Genomic DNA, 24657 nt, shown 5'->3' on the forward strand with positions numbered 1-24657 from the left:
AGAAAAAAATATAAATATGTATTCTGTGTGATTTGGTTTTATGCATGCATGAACTAATATTATATACATGTATCAAAATTTTGGTCAAACAATTTATTTAAGTAATCACTACTAGAGTTTGCGAAATTGCCCTATTAAGTGCGCTATAGCTCTTCAAAATGCATTTTCATATCATGCATTTTTTTTTTCAAAATTACTTTTTAGAAGAACTTTTGATTTTTTTATTTTATTCTTTAATTCAGACTGTAAAACCAAGACATTTTTATAGACATGAATTTATTAAATGAAATGATTATCAACATGTCATCTATGGGTCTCATAGATGCTAAACTGTACATTTTATGCTCCATTTAATTAAAATAATAGTCATTGAAACCGTCAACATTGTTTCCATATTTACTAGTATCTAGCTGATACGTACGATTTTATCGAGGAGAAATACTTTTTAATAAGTACAAAAGCAACAATCAGTTTTCAAGGACTATAAGGTCAAAAGCATGCTTAATTTCCACCAAATCTTTCAAACAGTATTTTATTCAGATTTTAAACCAAAGCATATCATGATCTGTCATAAAATACACACAAACTAAATGATAAAACATTGAAGAAATAAAAATCTACAAATACCAGAATATATATTAACACAAACATACAATTTAATACAGACACTTGAAAGACACACAATTTTGTTGACATGAGTATTTTTGCATTTATATGCGAAGAGGTTTTTTACCTAATCGTTCTATCATCGACAAAAGGTGAAAAAAGATAATAGTAGACTTATGATTAACGTGATGGATGGACGAATATACCCAGCACCACCACCAAAACCTGCAAAGAAAAAAATAAATGTATTTAATTAAAAAACAATGTATTCCTTCCTTATCATTTGAACATTTTCAGCTTCTTTTTGAGCCACGAAACTACTTTTTACCAGTTCTGATATACCGGTATAGCATCTATTGGTAAAGGAGACAAAAAAATTAATCATTTGAACATTTTCAGCTTCTTTTTGAGCCACGAAACTACTTTTTACCAGTTCTGATATACCGGTATAGCATCTATTGGTAAAGGAGACAAAAAATTAGATTTTTTCGTCTCTTCCCTCTTGGGCGGCCTGGAAGGTGAGGTCAAAATTAAAATAACTGTAATATTAAAAATCTTTACTCCTGCACATAAAGCAGCCATACTGTAAACATTATAATGAATATTGACCCAAATAACAACATTCTGAAATTAACGTCCCTGGATCAGAGATTCTTTTGCTATGGTTGAGTTCTATACATTCTCCCTTCTTTCCTCGGTACATTGAAAAGATCAATTAAGAGCAAGAATATGATAAGCAAGGGTTTTTTATCTGCCTAAATTCCATTATTGTCTAAAATTAATAGCAGTGCTCTATTTGATTATAAAGTGAAGGGTCACATTGCGTTTTTTCGATTTTCTTCTCTCCCTTTGTCTATTGTTATAATGACCAATAAATGATGCATTTTGAAAACTTGCTCTGTTTTTGAATGTTTAAAATAGACAATTAGCATGATTATAATGAGCAATTGTATCTTGCATTCATGGGAACATTAACCCATTGAGTCTCTTTTAAATTTCCCAGTTTGACCAGATAAACCCTATTTTCTAATGACAGTTAATTATTTGACTTACCCTGAGTGTATTTTGACCAGATATACTCCATTTCCCAATTACAGTTAATTATTTTCTTACCCTGAGCGTATTTGGAGCAGATAAAGCCTATTTTCTGGTTACAGTTTAAAGTAATGTATCTTCCTCCAAACCCTAACCAGGTGCAGTCTTTTGTACCATCAGGATCTGCAGGCTCGCCATGCCAATTTCTAGATATTTGTACAAGTATTTAGCTATCTTTTAAAAATAAATATTTTTGATCTTATTTTAAAAAATGTTAAAAATAAGATTTTCAACCCTTTTAAAAAACTTTTTTAATATTAAAACTACCAAACTCATGTGTATATTTACTTAATATTTTATAAAACGCCTTACAGAACAAATGTATTTTAATCATTTGATGGACTTTGCATGGTACTCACATGACAATATTATTGGGTGGATTGTCGGTCTTGTCTGGGTAGGTCCAAACGCCCTCTACATTCCTGTCATTCAGTCCTGTCCAGAACTGTCTTCGTCCACTAGTAGCTATAGGTACAGTTGGTAATGTGGTTTGAAGCCATTGCTGTAAATAAGACACTGCAAAGTCACACTATATGATAGACCCTGTATTCTAAAATTCCTCTACAACTACTTTCTTGGATGGGTGGACAAAAAGAAGTTTCTTAACGATAAGGAATTCAGCCATTTTCTTACATTTCATTTGAAACACTTCTAATGGCAGACATTATGTTGACCATTTGTTTTTTGATGTACCAGCATGAAATAAACTTTGTGCGTTGAATAGCATGTATGTTGTGTAGAAATGCAGGAAAATGAATCATGTATAAGGCAGATAATCAAACAATATTAAGATTTTATAGTTTTCAGGATAAGTTTAAAATCAAACCCACCCTACATCCCAACCTTCTAAAAAGCGACAAAAACACAAGGTTCTTAAAAAAATTGCAAACATCTATATGTAATTTTTATGCTTAGATATAATTTAATTTGACAAATGTTGGATAATTAATATACTTTAAGTAAAATCATAATTTTATTTAGAAGAAAAAGTGTAGCATTGGAGTTAGGGGGTCTATACTTGTGCTCTACTATTTTTAAAAATGTGACAAGAGTAAACAAAGCGAACTCATTATAAATACTGAAATACTGAGTCTGCTCAACAGAGTGAGCACTAGGGAGCTCTCGAAAACATATCTGGATAAGGAATTTTGGCGAGCCCTCGAGAGTGTTCGATTTGTTGAACACGCCTACCATTTCTTCTTGATCGTTGACGGCTACTAATTTAGAAGGTTGGTTGACATCTGTTGTCATGCTATAGCATTTAGTCTTCGCCTCAAACCAGTTTCTAGAATCATTTGCGGCAGAGAAATAGTAGCATTCATAATTATCACTTCTCTGCTTCCACCCAGGAGGACAGTCACCTACATAAAAATTCGTGCTATAGATTGCGTATTTAAGGAGTTAGGTCTCTTTTCAAGAAAAATGTATTGATTTTGCAACTGTGTGAATACAATAGCAATAAAAATGTAAAATGAATGCAAAACTCAACAGGGTCTCCCCTGCATAGAAATGAAAATTATATCGTATACAGTGTACAAAGAAAGTACCTTGATTAAGATTTGGGTATTCGCAGATATACTGGAAGGATATGGTACAGTCTTCATCGTTCCAGTTGTAATCTGCGGTAATCGCCGCGCAGTCCTCGTTTCCGTTCCATGCATTGGGCTCCTGGTTCCAGTTTCTGAATGGAACATGTAAGAATGCAAATTTTATATTCTAGTAGGCTTACGGAATTAAAAATGGAACATATTTATTAATGAATCGGAGTAGATTTGTTGTATTATAAATAGGAAGGGAATGTAACTCCTTTTGTAGATAACAATGAAAGAAGAGAAGGGGATGTCTCATTGCTATTTACATGTGTTAAATGTAAAACTTAAAAAAAAAAATTCAGATGCTTTGAAAATAAAAAAAAACATGTTATCCAGTAGAAGCAAATACTCAAATTAGCGCTTTAATAATTTCGGGGTTTAAATGTAATACAAAAGTACAGTTTTCGAAAAAGACAGTGTTTTATGTAGAAATGTCAATATATCTGTCAATTTTTCCCATAAAAAGACCTCTTACAGAAAGTCTTACTTACGATATAATTGAAATAGTACTCACACAAAAGACACGTTATATGGAGTGCCATCAGCCCACCTATAGTCACCTTCTTTTGCCTGATCATTCAGTCCAGTGAAGTACATAGAGTAATGACCGTTCATAACCATCTGTTGTTCTAGCCAATACTGTGAGGCAAAAATTATAATTACACGACGACAATCAAGAAATTAACTTTATATCCTCTTTCATCATTGATTTCAAACTCAAAAAAAGCAAATCATAATCTATGGACCGAAACATTTCCATATTTTGTCTAAAAGGAGGGACAAACACATTACCCTGTCATCTATTGAGTCAATTTTAAGGAGGTCGCCTCCAAGCTGTTGACAATTAGATCGGGCCTGTGTATATGTGGACCAAGGTTTGTCATAAAACTGGTAGCATTTGTTGTTGGCCCTCACCCATCCTCCACATCCCATGTAATATTCCGTGTGTACTGGAAGGAAGGTAATTACAGATTTAGATTAGGTATAAAAATTTAAAGCGCCTGCTGATATTTCTTTTTCATCCTCAGTGATTGATATTTCATATAAAAAAGGTTCAGTGATTATTGCTTTAAAGGCAACAGCTCACCACTTTTGGATTCCTTGTAACAGATATAGTTAAACTTTTTACTACAATCCTGATCAGAAAAGGTTCCATCTACTTTTAGTATTGCACAGTCTTCGTTATTGTTGATGTGGTCTGGTTCTGTTGCCCAGTTTCTGGAATAAAAATAATTGTACTCTTTGAAACAGTTAAATCAAAATCAGTTAATCTTAAAATTGTCTCTAATTCAAAGTTAATTACGGGTAAAAAGGAAAGCCCTTGAACTATGAATCAGTTGTACACGTAAATACACATATTTTCAAAAGAATGAAATACGTCACAAAAATGAGTTAAACGTACACATATTGTGGTAAATACGTATCTCCGTTAAACCAGCCCCAACCAGTGGCCTGTTTGGTCAGACCCGTCCAGAAAAATCTGTCTGTGGCTCCAACAACTGGCATTTCACCGAGAATATATGTCTAAAAGGGATGAGACAATAAATTTCGAAGATTCGAAATTAAAGAAAGTCAGATGTAAAGGCTCTTATCAAAAGTAACATATGTTAAAGAAAGCAGGCCTGGACCCGAGTGGCTATTTTTCCACAAAAAGAAAAATAGCGAAGGGGACAGGAAAACAATTTAAAAAATCTACAATTAATAATAAGAGATTTCCCCCGCATATTTTGATAGAAAAAGAGGAACTTTAAAATGTAATTGACAGCCTAGCAAATCCCCGATATATTCGAGATCATACAGCAAATAGGCATGATGAGAGCAACATTTACAGAAATTCAATCTTGATTAATAAGAATCAACTCCTTTTAGTCACAAGATCACGGTCTTTCAGCAGAATCGATCAGAAAAAAGTCTTTATTCAGTTAAGGTACTCACACCATCGTTAAGGTTATCCAGCGTCACCAGCTGGGCGGTTAAACCACCGGAAAAGGTCTTGCTAGCACACCATTGTTTGGCCTGATTCCAGGTCAATATCTGCGTGGGATCGCTATAGTTACTGAAGTAGTAACAGGAATTGTCAGTTATCATCCAACCAAACGGACAGCCAGTGTCTGTGACGAACAATGTGTCGGAAAACTAGAGATTTTAAAAACTTACAATCTCTTTTCAAGAAATTGATAAAATTGGGGAAACACATCATATAAAAATAGAACAAGGACCAAGTAGACCATTACCTTGTGTTTGATCCAGCTCGCAGATGAATCCCATCTTTCTTGTGCACTGCCAGTTGGTCATTTTGGCTTGGATGTTGATGGCCCCACATGTGTCCTTTGGGTTGTTTGTTGGGTAATGTTCCCAAGTTCTATGCAATCAAAATATATTTTTTTCTCTTCGCCAAAAAATTGGTTGTTAGTACCCTGTTTCGTTATTCGAAATGTGGAACGTACAGCTGAGTTCCTACGTAGTATTGCTTCATAGTATTGTTACAGATTTCTATACTTACATGGTATTGTTACAGATTTCTATACTTACATGGTGTTGTTCGCCAGAGGTTGGTTGCCGTCCCAGGTCCACATTCCTGATGAGGTATGTGTTCCGTCAAATCTAAGATCTGTGAGACTGGTCCAGAATCCATCTGTGGTGTATCCTGAAACCAGAGTCTTCAGAGACGCCTGACAAAGAAAACCATAAGGATATACTTTCTTCATTTACGAAAGCCTCAACAAAACAAATAGGTAGTATGATTCAAGCAATTGTGATATTTTGGCACTCTTTTGAAAAAAGATGTGAAATCTTAAAAAAATTATCTGTGTCGTTTTGCCAGTGCAATTATTTGGTCATAAATTGGCCTGTAAGTTTAAAGCATTATTGTTAAAGTATGGTGTTTCATATTCCAATTTTTGTACTTGATTTAACTACGGGTTGTTTCTACTTGATAATAAAATATGTTATGACCGGTCAACAGGGGATGCTTACTCCTCCTGGATACCTGATCCCATCTCTGGAATTCCCGGGGGTCCGTGTTTATGTCTAGTTCATATATTTCTATTATATGTTGTGTTTTTTATGAGTTCAAGGCTTCTTCATTATCTACACTTTTTTTCATTCATAACTTTAAAGTGTAGTAAAACCAAAATAATCACCATGTCAGCAGCTTTGTTAACTTGGACCAGACTGCTGAAGGAGGTACCACAGTCAAAGTTGGCATTCTTTCTGGAAACCTTCTTGGATGTGACCACTTGATAACAGTATCCATTTCCAAGGTCATTCCATCCCGGGTCACAACCCAGATTTATATAATCACTAGATGTAGAACCTAAAGGAGTACCGAATACAGATGCATTTTACAGAAGTTGTATGCACTTTGATTTATGAAATGCCCAATCTGCTTGACATGTGAATGATGTAGCTCAATATTAGTTTTAACGTTATATTTCATACGTACAGATAACTTTACTAAATTCATCCTATAAAAAAAGTAGAATGAAGAGAGCACACATGGAAACACTGATTAATTTTTTAATACGTGCAGTTCTCTTTTATTGTGATTTTAACGATAGAACATTCTATCTATAAACTTATATGATAACTTTTCTTGCAAGTTTTTATATTTCCAGTTCAGTATTAAAAGGGTTTCACAAATACGTTGAAAATTTAACAGTTTTGACAAGGACAATGCATATAGACCCTCTGATTTAAACGTCGTTAGATAAGTTAATTTGATAGAACAGAACAAAGAACCATACGGGACAGATAATGTACATTTTATCGATTCCCACTTAGCAACCTGTGACAATACAAATACTATGAACTTGAGAAAAACATAATACCAATACTGATAATATAATACAATAATAAAGATACTTTGTTTCACGGTGAATTTGATTATGTTTGAAGATAAATGCAGGTCATCAGTATTCATATCTATCTACTGTTTGTGTAATGTATTATCAGGGGTAGATTTTTGCTAACAAATTTTCCTCATTTTATCGTCTGACAAGTTCAGTAGAAAATCACTAAAAAGATTCTTTTTGATAAAGGAAAACATTTCTTTGGGTTAAAAAAAATCTTATACATAAAATCTTAATATGGTGTATTAAACAAAAATATTACATATTAAAGTGCACGATGACCAATTTACCTTTTTGCATAAAGAAAATTATAAATAAAAAAAATAAAACTAAACTGTATATTTAGAGAACTCGGGAGCTTGTTACAAATGCCACTTAATTTCAGAAGTTTAGAAGGCGGGATTGAGTAAAACAAATTTAAGCGTCTCATGTAACCAGTGCCCATATGACAGAGAAGGAAAACCTCGACGAGCACTTACCTAGAATTGAGAAGATGGAAATTATTCCAATGAATTTCATTTTGAATATTAAAGATAAATACTACAAATTATATAATTAATCAAGACATGATCACATGTAACCGTAATATACAGGGAGAGATAGAGAGATGACTTTTGATCAGACCCAGGACGACTGGATCAGGCACGGGGGGAGTTCATCACTGATAACGGAGGAGATACAGGTTCAGGTTCTATAACTGTGTATATAAACAATGTGTACTTGTACTTTTGCTAGGGGTGATACAACCTAGATCCCACAAGTACATTCATATGGGTAATAGAAGCATGAGAAATCTTTATCTGTTGATTCTTTATTTTTTTTAGATAGAGAAATATATTTGAGAGTTGATGAATACTGATAAAGTTATACGAGGGTTGTTCGAAAAGTTCGTGGACACCTGTCATATAGTTTTTATTCAACGTCATATGCTATCCAAATTGAAAGGAACATTTTTTCAATGAATTCAGATAATTTGAAGTAAAAGTTTTAAAATTATCATGAATTATTTTAAACCTTTTTAGGAGTAAAAACTGCAAAAATCGGACGGCGGATCAGGTCAAAATTTAGTAATTCACAAACAACACATTAAATAAACATGGTAATGTATGTAGTCATTTTCTCTGTAAATGGGAATAAAAACGAAAAAAATCCTTCACTTTTAAATTAAGAACTTTTACATTGATTCACATTCCAAATAATGGCTTAATATCTTGCTTCGTTGAAAAGAAATCAACGTGAGAAGATAGGTAGTCCTCACTGAAAACGACAAAAACGATGACGTTTTAGAACCTCACGGAGCATGCAGCAGATAACGATACAATTTTGTGTTTTACTAAAGTAAAATCCTGAAAAAAAAACTTTTAAAATGTTGGAAGAATAAAAAATATGTTACAAGCGAGTTGTGCATGTGTGTACAAATAGTACAGGCAGTATTTCAGTGACAAATACTCTGTACATTATCTGTCCCGTATGGTTCTTTGTTCGGTTCTATCAAATTAACTTATCTAAAGAAGTTTAAATCAGAGGGTCTATATACATTGTCCCTGTCAAAACTGTTAAATTTTTAACGTATTTATGAAACTCATTTAATACAGAACTGGAAATATTAAAACTTGCAAGAAAAGCTATCTTGTTAAATGTGCAATTCACAACTGCCTTAAGTTTGTTAATTTTTTTAATAGTCGAATAAAGTGGAACAAAGGGCAGTAGCTCTTAAATAGAAAAAAGAAGCATAAAGAGGTACTTATCCTCATAAATATTGGTAAATACTTCATTTTATCAGGAAATCATATAAAATTTACATACAGTTAAATGAAACTGTGTCACGGGGTAGGAAAATTAATAGGGATAAGATAAATTATCTCTCTTGAAACAGTGTGTACTTTCTTCTATACACCAAGAGTGTATTCGATTAAACAACCGGGGTGTATACTATGTTTGTGCGCATGCTCACTGCTTGAACTCTAGAGAAATCTAAATAAAACATCTCGTGTTGTTTAGTGTTTGTATAAATATTACGGAGTATATATTCCCTGTATAGCATTTGAACAGGACAAACAATTGATCAGTACAAACAATATCCAATTATCAAATAAAGAAACAGATAATTTTATCAAAGACCTCAACACTGAAATTAATTGTTTAACAAAATGTATTTTTTACAGATGGTTTGTACATGTGTTTATTGTATAAATACTATACAAATGGTTTGAACACACGTTTATATTATTGTCTCACCATACAATCAATATATATGTTTACAAAATAAACGTTTGTACAAACATGTTTGTTAAATTGAAACATACATTTGTATATATAAATATATAACTATAAAATCAATGTGTTAGGGGTAATAATTAATTTGTTGTACGCGGTGTGTATAAATTTTTGAACTGACTAAAATATATTTATTGAAATGTCATTAAAAATTGTTAACAACTGACTTTTGTAAAAGTGGCAATCAATAATGTTAAATCTAATATTTGGTTTTGTAAGACACAGTAAATCTTTGAATAGTTTTTCATAGCATATTGGTACTGATTGCAAATAAAAGAAAAAATGATATGGGTCTTTTGGTGTACCACATGAACAGTTAAATGTACAGGATAATGTTTCTTTTATAAAGATCATTAATGTTCCCCAACAAGTTGGGGAACATATTGTTTTTACTCTGTTTCTTATTATTATTATTATTATTATTATTATTTTTTTCTTAATGGGAAAATTTTTCACACATGATCTTGTACAACTACACATCCGACTAAGGTAAAATGTTCTTAGGGTCAGTAGACTTTTTGTAGACTTTTTAAATGAAGGTTTGCGCGCAAATGCTTGCAAGAGCGCGCACGTGCAACACATGAAATGACCAGTAAAAATTGCTGTAACTTTTCTTTTTTTGATGAATTTTTTTGAAACTCATAATGTAAGGATATATTGGGTATTGTACAAGATGGCATGGTCAAAATACAAGATCTCACGCGCATGCACGTGCGCTTCGGTGTGTTTGGCTTAATAGGTCAATATCTTTTTGTTTCTTGTCCTAATCTTTTGAAATTATGATACATAATACATTATGAAGAAGCATGATATATAAAAATTTTATTAAAGCATGCGCATGCGCGCGTGCTGCATCTGATTGGTGAAAATTTAAATGGCTATATCTCCTTTGTTTTTTGACGAAATGCTTTGAAATTTAAAACATAGTCATGCATTAGGATATCCAAAAATATGATATAGAAAAAAATTCATGAAATCACGCGCATGCACGTGTGCTGCAATCTGATTGGCTAAAACTTTAAATGGCTATATCTCCTTTGTTTTTTACGAAATGTTTGGAATTTTAAAATATAGTCATTCATTTAGATATCCTTCAATACGATAAAGATAAAAATTTAAAATACGCATGCATGCATGTGTGCTGCAATCTGATTGGCTGAAACTTCAAATGGCTATAACTCCCTTGTTTTCCAACCAAACAGGATGGGATTTAGAAAAAGATAAATATAAAGAACTCCTACAAGAAGGTGTAGTCATTATGCACGTGCGTGCACGTGAAATGAGTAAAATTAAAAATACCCTCGAATGAGTGTATATTTTAATAATTCTGGATTAAATGCTTTGATATTAAGTATATATAAATTTTAGAAAGTGTAGACAAGATAATATGGTCGTTACGAACATGAACACGCAATGCCTATTTTTAAATATATTTTGTATTTTTTTGGGAAGACCTTGATTAAGTCCAAATTCCATAAAGTATTTCTTATTTAATAGAGATTACAGGGAATATGGCACCAAAAGGGAGTTGGGGAGCGTTTGGGGAACATCTGTAACGGTCCCCGTTACAATTAGCACTAGTTTAAAATGCAATTGTGTCGTAGTTTAGTATGTATGATGTTAAGTCGTCTATTATTATGGGAGAAATAAGAAGGGGGGTCTGCTGGGTTTTTATGTATGTTGTTTTTAAAGCTGCTAAAAGATATGCTGTTCCTAGTGGTGATACTCAGACTATTCCATTGGTTTATTGTATCAGGAACAAAAGATTCCTTAAATATTTCAAGTCTATATCTAGGAATCTCTATTGCGTGTATCGTACTTTGATTCATTACGTCTTGTTGCGGGAACAATACTTTTTAAATAATCGGGTACTAAGTTGTGATGTACTTTATACATAGTATTTAGTTTTGCTACTTTTTATCTGCAAGAGGCTCCCATCCTTTTTTAAATTAAAATGATCTCTTGAAGCGATAATTGGTAACGTAATTATGGAAATTGCAGCATAAAGCTTTTTACAGATACAGCATGTATTTTATAGATTATTTATCCTTACAATATTATTTAACAAGTCAATACCTCCTGTATCAAAATAAAAAAAAAGTAGAATGAGAATGTCTTCACATACATACATGTCAATAATTTTAAATATAATAGTGACGTTCCATCGTTTTTGAAGGGGGGGGGGGGAATCCAGAGAACAAAAACGAAACTTCAAGTCCAATTTAGTTTCAGGAGGGGGATGTAGGTCCCACTTCCTTCAGTACCAAATTTTATTCATACAAGACGACTTCACCCTTGCTTGACTAATTTATTGAACAAAAAAGGGGGAGGAAGCTATCGGTGATCTTTCAATGAAGATTTGCTAAAAGAGACATATACTTTTACAAAAAAATATGACGCCGGTTGGAAAGAAAACTTGAGCTAATGTGTTTTTCATGGTCTTATATGGCTGTGAATGTAAATTTTGAGCCTGTAAAAATAATGTTCAATATTTTAACTAAAATTATTTTTTGAAAAAATACTCATGAAATTGATCAGTAATTATTACGATTGTAATTAAAGGCTGAAAAGGTAATTTCTACATACTTAGAACATTTATTGTAAACAAAGAACCGGTTTATCGTAAGTTAAGAAAATGGACAAAGAATGTACATTGACCTCCATATTTATAAGATTACATTGTAATACATGCATGTAACTGAAATTGCTCTCACATTTGATCCTGTAATTATCTTAAAACTGAATTATTAATAATAATAATTTACATCATAAGGTAATTAACACGACATGTCTATGCTGCGATTGTTAAATCTATAAATATAATTTTAGTGAATCAATATGCATCTATTAGACATTTTTATAATAAAGTTTAGCCATCCAGTTTTACAAAAGAACTTACACCTAAGACCAAAATTTATTCTGCGATTTTATTCTTCTTGAAAAGAATTAAGAATGTTTCTATGGTGTCAATTTCTAAAACAGTTAATTAACTATTTCTTAATAATTTATAATCAACATATGTTTTTGGATATAATCTTAAGTTCTTTTGAAAAACGGGACCGAGAGATTCGGGCAATAATTATAGGCAGATTTAAATTAAAAAGCTTGATAAACTTTTTTATTTTTAAAAATTAAAAACTGTCAATGATATCACAACAGTATTTATAAGAGGTTAAGCTAAAAAATAAAAAAATAAAAAAGGGGGGTATGTCAAAATTATATTGCAGACTTTTTTCATTCACGTAATAAATTTCTAATACAAAAACTGACAAATTTATAAAACAGTTTTCGCATTAACAATACTTCACTTCCCGCCATTTCTTTTACCTGTTACTCCAGGTAAACTGAGGAGTATATTTCGCGTAACACGGGTTGATCACCCGTGTCGAAGATAGGTTGTTTTATTTACAACACTAGTGACTCGTGTAACCCGTGTCGCTTAATCGAATATACCCCAAATGTATGAGGATAAGTTCACGTTTATTGCTTTATAGACATTTGATTTAAAGTTTAGCCATCCAGTTACATGTATTTTCAATGTCATTTTCTTTTAAATCACGAGGGTTGATTGAAAAGTTTGAGGGCGATGTCAATTTTCGTTGTATTACTCACTAAACATTTAAGATAAATACAATATAATTTGTAAAAATATTTGTTTTGTTGATGTGTGAAGTTTCATTCCATTCGATTTAACAGAAATTAATTTACTTCATTTTAAGATCAACATGTAATGTACCAGCGGAGCACACTTCTAGGCAATGTAATGTCAAAACATAGCCACAGGAATTTCTAAAAAATACTATCTTTATACATTTCACACAGTACAATCCAATACCCACTCATTAAAACCTTTTTCTAATATTTGACATTTATTTTTAACAATTGTTCTCGTTGTATAATTTCCTTTGTAAGGGTTTAAATTTGTTTTATTACTTAACTTTGCTTTCACAGGATAAGCAACACTAAAACGCCTATGTCTTTCCTTGACGTTCCAACATTTAAAAGTTTTTGTTCAGATTTTTACGGCTACACCGTTTCTTCACAGATTGTCGTCATCCGATACAGAGTATCTGTCACTCAAATACTGCCTGTACTATTTGTACACACATGCACAACTCGCTTGTAACATATTTTTTTATTCAAATCCAACATTTTAAAAGTTTTTTTTTCAGGATTTTACCTTAGTAAAACACAAAATTGTATCGTTATCTGCTGCATGCTCCGTGAGGTTCTAAAACGTCATCGTTTTTGTCGTTTTCAATGAGGACTACCTATCTTCTCACGTTTATTTCTTTTCAACGAAGCAAGATATTAGGCCATTGTTTGGAATGTGAATCAATGTAAAAGTTCTTAATTCAAAAGTGAAGGATTTTTTTCGTTTTTGTTCCCATTTACAAGGAAAATGACTACATACATTACCATGTTTATGTAATCTGTAGTTTGTGAATTACTAAATTTTGACATGCTCCACGGTCCGATTTTTGCAGTTTTTAATTCTAAAAAGTTTTAAAATAAATCATGATAATTTTAAAACTTTTACTTCAAATTATCTAATTTATTGAAAAAATATTCCTTCCAAATTTCGATTGCATATGACGTTGAATAAAAAAGATATGACAGGTGTCCACGAACTTTTCGAACAACCCTTGTAAACACGAAAAAGTATCAAAATACAGATATCCAAGAGCATGCTCTACGTCTTAAAAATTGTTCATACGTATGAACGATATCTAAAACGATAAAAGTTATTTCCAAACAAATTGATGAAACAAGAATATCAGCAGTTTCCTTAAATCATTTCGTAAGTTCTATGGTCGATACAATGACCTTGTCAACAAATACAATTTATCATCAAGTGCATGAAATGCTGACTGACGTTTTATACTATAACTGTTAGGCCATTATGCATATATTAGGTTAAAAAAGCCTAACATTCATGAAATATATGGAGATAACGAACAATATTGAAGCTCAAAATCCATTGACATTACAATTTATGAGTAGAGAAAAAACGGACCTCTAAAACATCAAAGGTTGGATCAGGTGTTTTGGGGGAGTAAGCATCCCCTCTCGTCTTTGCAGTGTGGTCCTTGTTATGATCGATCCTACGAAAAATTTTGCAGACAATTTCAGTTTGAAAATTTTTGTTTGACAATCAGTATGAAAATGTCAGTCAGCATACAATTTAGCGATAGATTGTTTCTCTCACAAGGTCATTTTATCATTTTATCGACCATAGTATTTACGAACCGTTGACTTTGAACTGTTGATATTCTTGTTTGGTTACGTATTTGTCAAAAGATCGACTCCTTTATGAAAGCCTTCATAGAGCAAGTTCTTGTCGATCGAATCAAATGAGACATCCAAGTCCCATATGGAGATGATAATGGACAAATGCTTCATGAAGAAGGAAAGCTGACTATTTAAGAACAGTTTTGGTCATCATGTTTTTCATAATGATTTATTGTTAGTTTGCCATCAATATTTTTTCTAGTAAAATATCAAAATATATAACACAAGTGTCAGACTCTAAGGTGTACTTTGTTTTAAATTCACTGAGATATATAAAACTATGCATTCTTAATTAATAAACTTCATCGATATATCTTATTAGAGGTTAAAGGAAGATACTTTTTCTTTTCATGTGGAGGTCATTGAAAAATTTGTTTTACAAGAGTACAAAACTAGGCCTGCAAATATCACCAATGGAAATTTGAAGATGATATCTCTAAAGAAAATTCATAGATATTGCTAATGAGAAATTAAGCATATGATTAACACCATCTTCGGAATAGTCATACGGTACAGTGTAGAAGCAATAATTCCTCCGTAACAACAATTATATTTCAACTAAATTATACCTTTTTAATCAAACATCTATGATATATTTTATGACTGTACCAATGTTAGAATCAACTTATCAATGTGTGACAAACATATCAATATAAAATCAAGTGAATATTTTCGATATTTTATTAAAAATATGAAATAATTATAACTAAAAATGGGGTGGATCACTCGCTTTATTTCTCCATGTATTTTGATACTAAAAAATACATCCCTCTTTGGAAGATTTTTTCCTTACACTGGTTTTCTCTTAAATCTTTTTTGCCTGTAAAAATAAAGGGTGTTATAAGACATTGATACATATAATAGAAATATAAAACATTCTAGACATGACCTGGTTTGAGACGCCGTAGAAATTTCCTTGATAGAAATGAAACACCAACCACTGTATATTACAGAAATGAATCGAGTTATAAACGAAGTCAATGACATCTTTCATGTTAATTGCCCTTGAGTATCTCTCGAAATAAATACCATTATTCTCTTGATAAACAAAACACAAAATAAGCAAAATGTTTGGATAATTGAACAAAATATTGTTCCAGTCCGAAATTCCTCTGTCGAATTGCTTAATAAGAAAAATTAAAGTAATATGATTTTTTTTTACACTATTAATAGTTTTTGTTTATTTATATCGTCCTTTTTGCTGGTTTTAATTAAAATCATAATATATGCATGAACAAATTCTTGAAATATGTTTTCTGAAATAGTTCTGAAAGAAGATCGGATTTCTTTTACATCGTCATTAGCTGCAGATCTGTAACCCGTTGGTCTAAAAAAAAATTGGGAGAAAATTAGCCTAGGACGGCTATCTGACTGTCTACCCCATTTTTTTTCAGAACAGCGGGCTACAATTTTCTTTGTTCTTGCATATTTCTTAATTTAAAAAAAATAATTTTGTCGAAATCTATGGGCTTAAATTATTTAAATATTGATAATAAAAATAATATGATATTTATAATTCTTATTTTCATCCTACAGTTAATTTCCTTTCAATTAATTGTAGGTATAGCGATTAAAAAAGGCCGTAGCATAAAAAACCATCTTATGCAGCTGGAAATACATAACGAAGGAATGATGAAAAAATATTTCAGTTGAAATAAAAACAGATCAAATCATACATGCACCCATTACTGGTTTGCCATCAATTTACCCTTGTTCTGGCATATTTCTTGAAATTGTATAGAAATACAGATTACTTTAGTGTCATATTGATTAATCATATGGAAATTTTGTCCACAATTTTTTAAAAAAAATCTAATTATTTATTTTGATACATCTCGTTAAGTTCAACTGAAATTTCATATACAATCTAATTCAAATATTTAGAAAATCTGAGAGAGAGAGAGTCAATTTAGGATGACTTTTTAAAAAAAGATTTAGATTAAACAGGTATTTATGAAAGAAAATTTCCGAATGTTTCAAATATGTCAGTTCCGGTTAATAATCATAAAAGGAAATACTTTATTAGAATAAAATAGTTGTTGAGAAATCATGTTATCTGAATTATTTCTTTAATTAGTAAACGTAAATCTACTAGAATATCAGTATAAAGTAATTATACTTATGTTTATTTATAGAAACTAAGTGACGATATATAATTATTTATGAGAATTTTCTTTTGGCAGGTTCCTCCCACTCTCTCGTATTGTCCGTCTAAATGCACATATTTGACACAACGCCTTCGGTGAGGCTTTCATTAACATGTACTTGTCATTAATGAGCAAGGAAAATCATCTGTTGCCATTATTAATAGTGTATAAAAGGCCCCCGTAAACCACGGCAAAAAAAAAAAAATGACAATCATATATAATTTCCTTATTTTAAAATTTATATACTCTGTATTTATATGCTCTCAAAAATACTATTTGTTGGAAATGTAGTGATACTGAGAAGTTTTAGCTTGACGATTTCCTTATCTTGGAAAAGTGGCGAGAGAAAAGTTTAACGATCTGATATTGTCCAAGACCGTAGCATAAAAACCCATCTTATACAGCTGGGACACAGAATGAAGGAATTGTGATCAAAAGTGAAACTACTAGTATATGTAGTAGTAGTTCCAAACTTGATCGTCACATTTATTAAGAAAAGATGATAAAAAAAATACTTTATCTTTCAAAACAGTGATTACAACACCTTTAGTCATGTTGAAGTAAAAAACACCTCAGAATGTTTTGAAATCACAAAGAAGACTAGCAGATGGCTATAAGATGAATCGTCTAGTATTTACATTTGTATCTTATTCTAAAATAAGGAATTCAATTGATCCAAACTTTCAAACTTTGTTTAACAACTTGTAACATAATGTTTTTGAACCGATGAGTAAAAGCATTGCACATGTGTACAAAAATGAATTAGAATTAAATATGAATTTATTTAGTTCAAACATTTTAAACAAAGATAATCGATTTGCTAGTGAAATCACCAAGTACATGTACATGTATATAAGAAGCGATTGTTACATTGTTGGTGCTGACAGAAAGCATAGCTGTATCATTGTTTGAGAAATGAAAGCAAAGCATATTTATAGTAAAATTTTATTTCCAGAAAGCAACAAAAAGCACGTACATGCAATACAGGTACATGAAAGAAATAAATGCAGCACAAGTTTTAACAATGCAATCAGCAACGCAAAAACAGCAGCTTTGTAGAATCAAATGCCGGTTGTAGACATGCAGAGTTTCATACCAAAACTACTTAAGTACTTTAAGCTTGATATTTTATACAGTATGGGAAATTAAAAATGTTTGTATTTCCTCTTAAAATAGAGAAAATTTCTACCCACACATCACTTTAATAGTATTTTGAAGACTTACTCCACTAAAGTTCCTCTCGACACGTAAGCATTGTAGCTTTAGACCACTTTATCATACAGTGAACATTTTGATAATAATATCATATTTATAGCAATTTATATCCAATAAGTTGTTCAAAAAAGGTGAAAAAATTTTGAAAAAAATCTCCACCCTTGAAACGAGGAATGCCAAAGACTACCTTCTTATTTGGTATACGTCCAGCGGAGGAACCACTGAACGCAAAATTTCCAGCTTCGGGGGCACCTGCTCCGACAAAGCTTCCCCCGGTGAATGAGCCCCCTCCAATGGAACCCTCAGGGCCGACTCCTGAACTGGCCCCGCCCATAGCAAAACCTTGTCCATTACCACTGGTAAATGTAAAACCCTCAGAATTTCCATCGGCGCTTCTAAAATTTATTTTCCACAGCATAAATAAAGAAATATTAATAAGTGAAATTAAAATCAATTTATTAATATATGACGTTATTGACCCTTATCAAACTTGCAATCAAATAAGAGAGGATGAAATTAAAAATATAAAAGAAACAAACCTGAAAAATGTCCCCTGTGTGTTTCCATCTTTAAAGAAGCGTCGTTCACCCTTTGGACCGGGTCCAAATTCGTAGATATGGGGGCGTGACCCAGTACCTGACGTCATCACAAACCCTGTGTCAGGGGCTCTACCATCAAATCCACTACCCATGGAGAAGCCTCTGCCTCCCCCGCTACTGAAGACAAATCCACCGGAGTTTCCGCTTGGACTCCTAGATATAAGTACACCAGTGTAATTTGTCAATACAGTATTGTCGTGATTACTCTCAATATCTTTCTCTCTGATTTTACATAGGCAATCTTCAATTTCATATTCAAAAGTTGTTTTGTTCATACTGTGACATTTGTCTAATTCTAAATTCAATCAAAAGTTTAAGGACTGAGAGCAATTTAACTGTTATTGTGAAGAGAAAAAACAAAAAGTATGAAATCTAAAATCTTTTGTTCTTTAAAAGAGGATGTCTGAATGCAAGACCATGTCACTTTCTTGGCAAAGTGTTGTCTGAAAAGCTATGTCACGTGATTTTCCTGCTGTGTTTCGCACATATATATGTATCAAATCTATACGAGATCGTAGAATTAGATCTTTCAAAGACCAAAAAATTCTGCTTCAAGTCCTACTTTTATCTTCCTTTGGTGAGCAGGGAAACATTTTTTAATTTGAATACTGTTTGTTTTCTCCATTTTTTATTTTTATTTTAATTGAAAAGATATTATAAAATAGCTATGCATTTTTTTAAAATTATTGCACTATACCTTCATCATCTGCATACGGGGTTTATATCTCTCAATTGATTCGATACACAAGAAAATGTTCTACATATAAACAATTTCTAAAGCGAAGGTTAGACATAAAATGCACGTTTAAAGTTAATATTCAAAGTGTTAACTCTTTTAGTCAAACTCTTATTGTAGGCCATTAAAAAAAAGGCCCCCTCTCCATTTCTGTCTTTGAATACTTTCTTTGTTCCCGGAGGAAGGTTGTTAAGATCAGTTGTCCTCATTCTTTGCATGATTCCATGTGGATCAAAAGGCCCAAAGTCCCCATCCAACATGCGGAATGGATTAAAACCCCCTGAAAAGTAACATTTTACCTAAAATGTACTATCGATTAAATTGCAATCTTACAAGTAATAAAACAAAATTTTCTCTAAAAAATCATTCAACAAAAAGACAAATATCTAGTACTCTAGACATTACAGTTTGGATAAAATTACATTTAAAAAGGGAAGATTGAATCATATTTTAAGATTTATATTAAGTACCGTTGCATGTTGAATTAAATATATTTCATTTAGGTAGCAAAACTAGATTAATAGGGATAAAAGTGAAACGTACTACATGTAAAACATGACAAAGTGGTCAAAAAATTCATTTCTTTTTATTTTTTCTTAAACTTTAATTTCATTGTTTTGCACTAATGATAAATCTGTTCATTAATATGATTTTTCCACATTTCAGATGAAAGAAAATAATGTTTCCCCGAACTTAGCACAGAATATGTCAATGAATCACAAACTTAATTCGTGTTGTAATTTGGTGTAATGTTTTGAAAGACTTTCAAAGCCGAGATTGGCAGGAAACATTTCCTTGAGCGTTAATTGTCACTTTTATTTTTTCTCGGATTATTGCATGTTAGCACCTGTCAGGTGTGCTGTTGGCAAACATTTAACATGGTGCATTTCCCTGTGTACGGGAAAGAACCTAAATCTCAAAAACATGCCAGCTCACCTTTAATTTTCTGCAAATTGTTTTTTCTTAATTTACTTTACAGTTTTCATGGTCATTATTCTTTAAACTTTCTTTACTTTTTGCATTCAGTTGACAAAATTATTATACTTCATCAAGGCAAAATTTCAGTACAAACATGCACTATTCCACAAAGAATAGTGAAAGATCAAAATACTATGGAAGGTTAAGAAAAATTACCCTGTCTCTTTAAATTATAATTATGCAATATTCAAAGGCGAATCGAAAACGGTGATATTTAATACGTATAGGGAAGAAACATTAATAAAACATGAATAAAATAATTTAATGTTAAATAAACAATTATAATTCAATTATCATATATATATGCTGCACTTTTAAATTAATAGAAAAGTTCCATTTTAAATTCAAATCTTTTATGACGCAATTTACTGTCACATCACTATTTATACTTACCTGGCCAAAACTGGCCCCTGGTCAAACCGACACCCAGGATTACTAACACGACCCAAATCATTTCTTATGCTGAAAAAATAATCACTTTTATTTCTCACGTTAACCATAATTGAAAGTCAGCATATCATTAAAACATTCCTAAAACAGAACACAGTTCTCATATCTATTAGGACTATTTGTTGTAAGAAGACAACTAGTAATGGGACATATCATCGCAGTTGGAAGGAATTTAGTGTAGGATTTTCTTGTAATTTCTTGTTTTATTGAAGGTTTTATGGGACAAACTATAAAGCTGTGTCGTAGTGTCTCTATACGGAGGAATGGGTGTTGTCAAAGGAGTGCAAAACTAATCTACATGACGTGTGTGCAGTGTTCTATATCATTTTTATCTTACTAATCATTTTCTTCCATTTACTCATAGCTGTTCTTTTTAAATTGTTTTATTAATTTTTAAATAATTTTTCGTGTTATTTAAAAAAAAATCAACATGTTAAGTTTCTTTTAAATATAGTGTAAATACTTTATGTAGATATACTGATACACCTTATAACTAATCCATTCATGTTTACTTAATACAAAATATTTACCGTAAATCTGGAAATTGTTGCTGTAGATAAATTTTTAGCAAATTTGCGAGTTCACTGCATTCGCAAAAATATTTTTCTTAAAAATAAATTACCAATAAGAAAATGTAAACAAAGGAGTGGTGATTCGCAAAATTTTGAAACGCAGAAATTTATCAACACCATTTTGACCCTAATTCGCAAAATAAAATCGACGTAAAAATTTCCAGATTTACGGTATATCAAATTTCATTAACTAGATTAAATTCTTTAAAATTTTTTTTCTTTTTAAATAATCACTTCAGTAAGACGCCAGAATTTGCATTTTGCGTACTTCTTTTTATTTCTATAAATGTGCTATTTAAAATTCATTGCGATAAAATTAGAACGGTTAACCTTTATCAGGTTCATCATTTCTTGACAGATATTAAATAATTTGCACATTATCACCTTCCGTGTAAGGATCAATGCATTTTGGATATTGAAATTTAATGATTATCTCTTTACTGCATTTGCAGTATCGGGGTATATTTATCGAAATCGAATGAACCATTATGATATATGTTCAGAAATTTAGAAAAAAAAAGCAAATCAGAGAATTGCGGTCCCCTGCTTTCGGGGTCTTTTAAAAACCAATTGCCTTATTCTTGCCTGGCCAATCCTCTTCAACCAAAATGCTAAAAAGAACTTTTATAATTTGAAGGAAAAGCTTTATAAACTTCACGGTCATTGAATTAAAAAAAAATTGATTCAGTAGAGTTTGAGAAATCTTCACTTATGATCAGGTGTTGCATGTGTAAAGATACGAAAGTTTTGTCTATTCAGGAACAAAAGCTACAACAAAATATTTGAAAAGTAAATCAAACTTCAAGATCAGTTTATATTTTATATAAGTAGCTCAAGCACCCTGGTCAGGGTTTAGAGCTAAAAAATTGTTATAAAATTTGAAAGTTTTTGTCACAGGTAAAAGACGTATGAAATACATTTCATCATTTCGTAAGTTGTATGGTCGATACGATGACAGACCTTGCCAGCAAATACAATTTATCATTAAGTCAAATGCTGACTGATGTTTTTTATACTAATAATATAGCTGGTCATTATTCACAAACTGAATTGAGACGGATTTTTCTGTTATTTCCTGATCATGACAAGGAGCACACAGCGGGTGTGACCGATTGGCAGGGGATGATCACTAATCCATGGCACCTGATTCCACCTCTGATGTTTCAGCGTGTTTGCTCTGTTCCTATTTGTATTGTTATTGGGACTTTTGAGGTTGAATACTGTTCGTTATCTCCACATACTAATATTTCAAATAAAAGCACGATCCTCTCTCATTCAAAAGCTATATGAGAATGGTTAAAGTTTCATTGGCCAACAGACGGACAGAAAGATGGACAGACAGACAGGCAAAGGAATGAGGTTTGATGTTTTAAATTTGCAAAAGGGGTGTATAAAAATGACATGGACCAAAACTTTTGACTTAAAGTGCATTTATTTCATTTATTGTCCTCAATAACTCCATATAATCAAAGCTTATACAAATATGTATTAATATTTCAACATAAAATTGGTGTAGAATTATATTTGTTTCCCTGTTTATTTCTCTAATTTTACGTTTATTTACGTCTATCAGAAGATTTTTAAATATAAATAAAAACCTACCTGGTTTTCCCAGCACTTGATTTGATTTTATGTTATTTCTGTGAGAATACAGCTTATTTAATGACTCATTAGATAAAAACACATTATTTTCAGATTGTCTTATTGTCACGAGAGCTCTATGGTTGTTAATATGAGTTCTAATGAACTTTTTATGCAAATGTGCGGTTTTCTAAAAAAAGTAATTAATTTTCACACAGTGTGCATGTTAAGTACAAATTTTGAAAAGAATGAAAAAAAAATTTAAATCTCGCATAGCTACAGATGTTACTGGACATACGTACATATAAATTGTAAGACATGCTACAAGGGAATTTTTTGGCCCCTTGGCAGTTAGATAACTGAACTGGTTTTGTTAACTGGTTTACGGCACATAAAATTTTGATATGAAAAAAGTAAACATGTAAGTACATGCATACCTTGAAACTAGCTGTATAAGAAAATCATACTAATACTCCTCAGAGTGAGGTCTTTTAGGTGTGAACTGTACATCTCCATGTCTACATACGTATGTATTTTCCATTTTGTTTTAAGTTTAAATGTACTTTTGACATGCCTTAATTACATGCTTAGTTGTTTCTTGTTGTGAATTAAAAATGAATCGAAACTTCAAATTTCCCTTTGACAAACTGTTCTGATCGAGCTGTTGACTGACGAATATTGACAGCGTATGACAGATACCTCACAAACTAAATATCATTGCTATCTCTGGTTCGTAAGGAAACACAATACATTGACAAAATTCTTATACCAAATTAATACATGAAAGAGTGCATTGCCAAGGATATTTCGCGAGTTAAATGGGTGGGTGGGTGGGATGGGTGGTTGAGGAGAGGGTCCACACTTGACTTACTTGACTTAGTCTTGTTCACTCCTTGGGGAGCATAGGGCCACAACCATACCGCGCCATCGGACTCTGTTTTGGGCTATGTTTTTTTAATTGGGTCCAGGTAAATCCAGCTTCTTTTGCTTCCATTTTTACAGACCTTCTCCAGGTTTGCCTTGGTCTCCCAACCCTCTTCTTTCCTTGTGGATTCCAATCCAGAGCTTGTTTAGTGATGTTGTTTGAGGGTTTGCGTAAGGTGTGGCCTATCCAGCCCCATTTTCTCTTCTTGATGTCAATATCTAAAGGATTTTGGTTGGTTCTGTCTCATAGGCTGTTGTTTGATATGGTGCCAGGCCATCTGATGTTAAGGATATGGCGGAGACATTTGTTGATAAAAGACTGTAGTTTACTGTTTATTGTTTTAGTTACTTTCCAGGTCTTGGAACCATATAGGAGAACAGCTTTAATATTTGTGTTAAAAATCCTGATTTTGCTGTTGATGCAGAGTGCTTTAGAAGTCCAGGTTTGTCTGATTGTGTTGAAAGTATGTCTTGCCTTCGAGTTATTAATTCGGCTTTTGACGTCATCTGCTCCACCATCCTTGTTGACAATACTCCCAAGATAGGTGAATCTGACAGTTTCTTTGATGTTCTCCCCATTTAACTGAATTGATGTCTCTTGTTTGTTGCTAATTCTCATTATCTCTGTTTTCTTAGTTTTTATTTTAAGGCCAGTCTTTTGGGCTTCTGATGCAAATCTTGATAGCTTGTACGAGAGCAAGTCAATGTCATCGGCAAACTCCAGGTCCTAAAGCTGTTTTGT

General features: G+C 32.0%; 1 protein-coding gene across 2 annotated transcripts; it reads right to left on the reverse strand.

Moving 5' to 3' along the window:
* Positions 1-704: 704 nt before the first annotated feature.
* Positions 705-23119, reverse strand: LOC134231086 (macrophage mannose receptor 1-like). Of its 2 annotated transcripts, XM_062712988.1 has the most exons (18): positions 23013-23119; positions 20782-20850; positions 19546-19690; positions 18615-18837; positions 18253-18470; positions 6437-6531; positions 5826-5965; positions 5528-5655; positions 5229-5404; positions 4696-4817; positions 4381-4511; positions 4086-4243; positions 3808-3932; positions 3249-3382; positions 2893-3062; positions 2061-2203; positions 1720-1847; positions 706-831 (listed from the first exon to the last, which is right to left on the reverse strand). In XM_062712988.1, the coding sequence occupies exons 3-18, from the start codon at positions 19556-19558 to the stop codon at positions 746-748; spliced, it is 2190 nt and encodes a 729-aa protein (XP_062568972.1). In that variant the 5' UTR covers positions 19559-19690; positions 20782-20850; positions 23013-23119; the 3' UTR covers positions 706-745. The 2 variants fall into 2 exon arrangements, with proteins under 2 accessions (XP_062568970.1, XP_062568972.1); XM_062712986.1 differs by lacking the exons at positions 18253-18470; positions 18615-18837; positions 19546-19690; positions 20782-20850; positions 23013-23119 and adding an exon at positions 7624-7796 and having other exon boundaries at positions 705-831; positions 6437-6609.
* Positions 23120-24657: the final 1538 nt, after the last annotated feature.

The sequence above is a fragment of the Saccostrea cucullata genome, unplaced genomic scaffold, assembly GCF_032062105.1.
Source record: "Saccostrea cucullata isolate Sc308-1 unplaced genomic scaffold, CSIRO_AGI_Scuc_v1 ctg109, whole genome shotgun sequence".
NCBI classification, from domain to species: domain Eukaryota; kingdom Metazoa; phylum Mollusca; class Bivalvia; order Ostreida; family Ostreidae; genus Saccostrea; species Saccostrea cuccullata.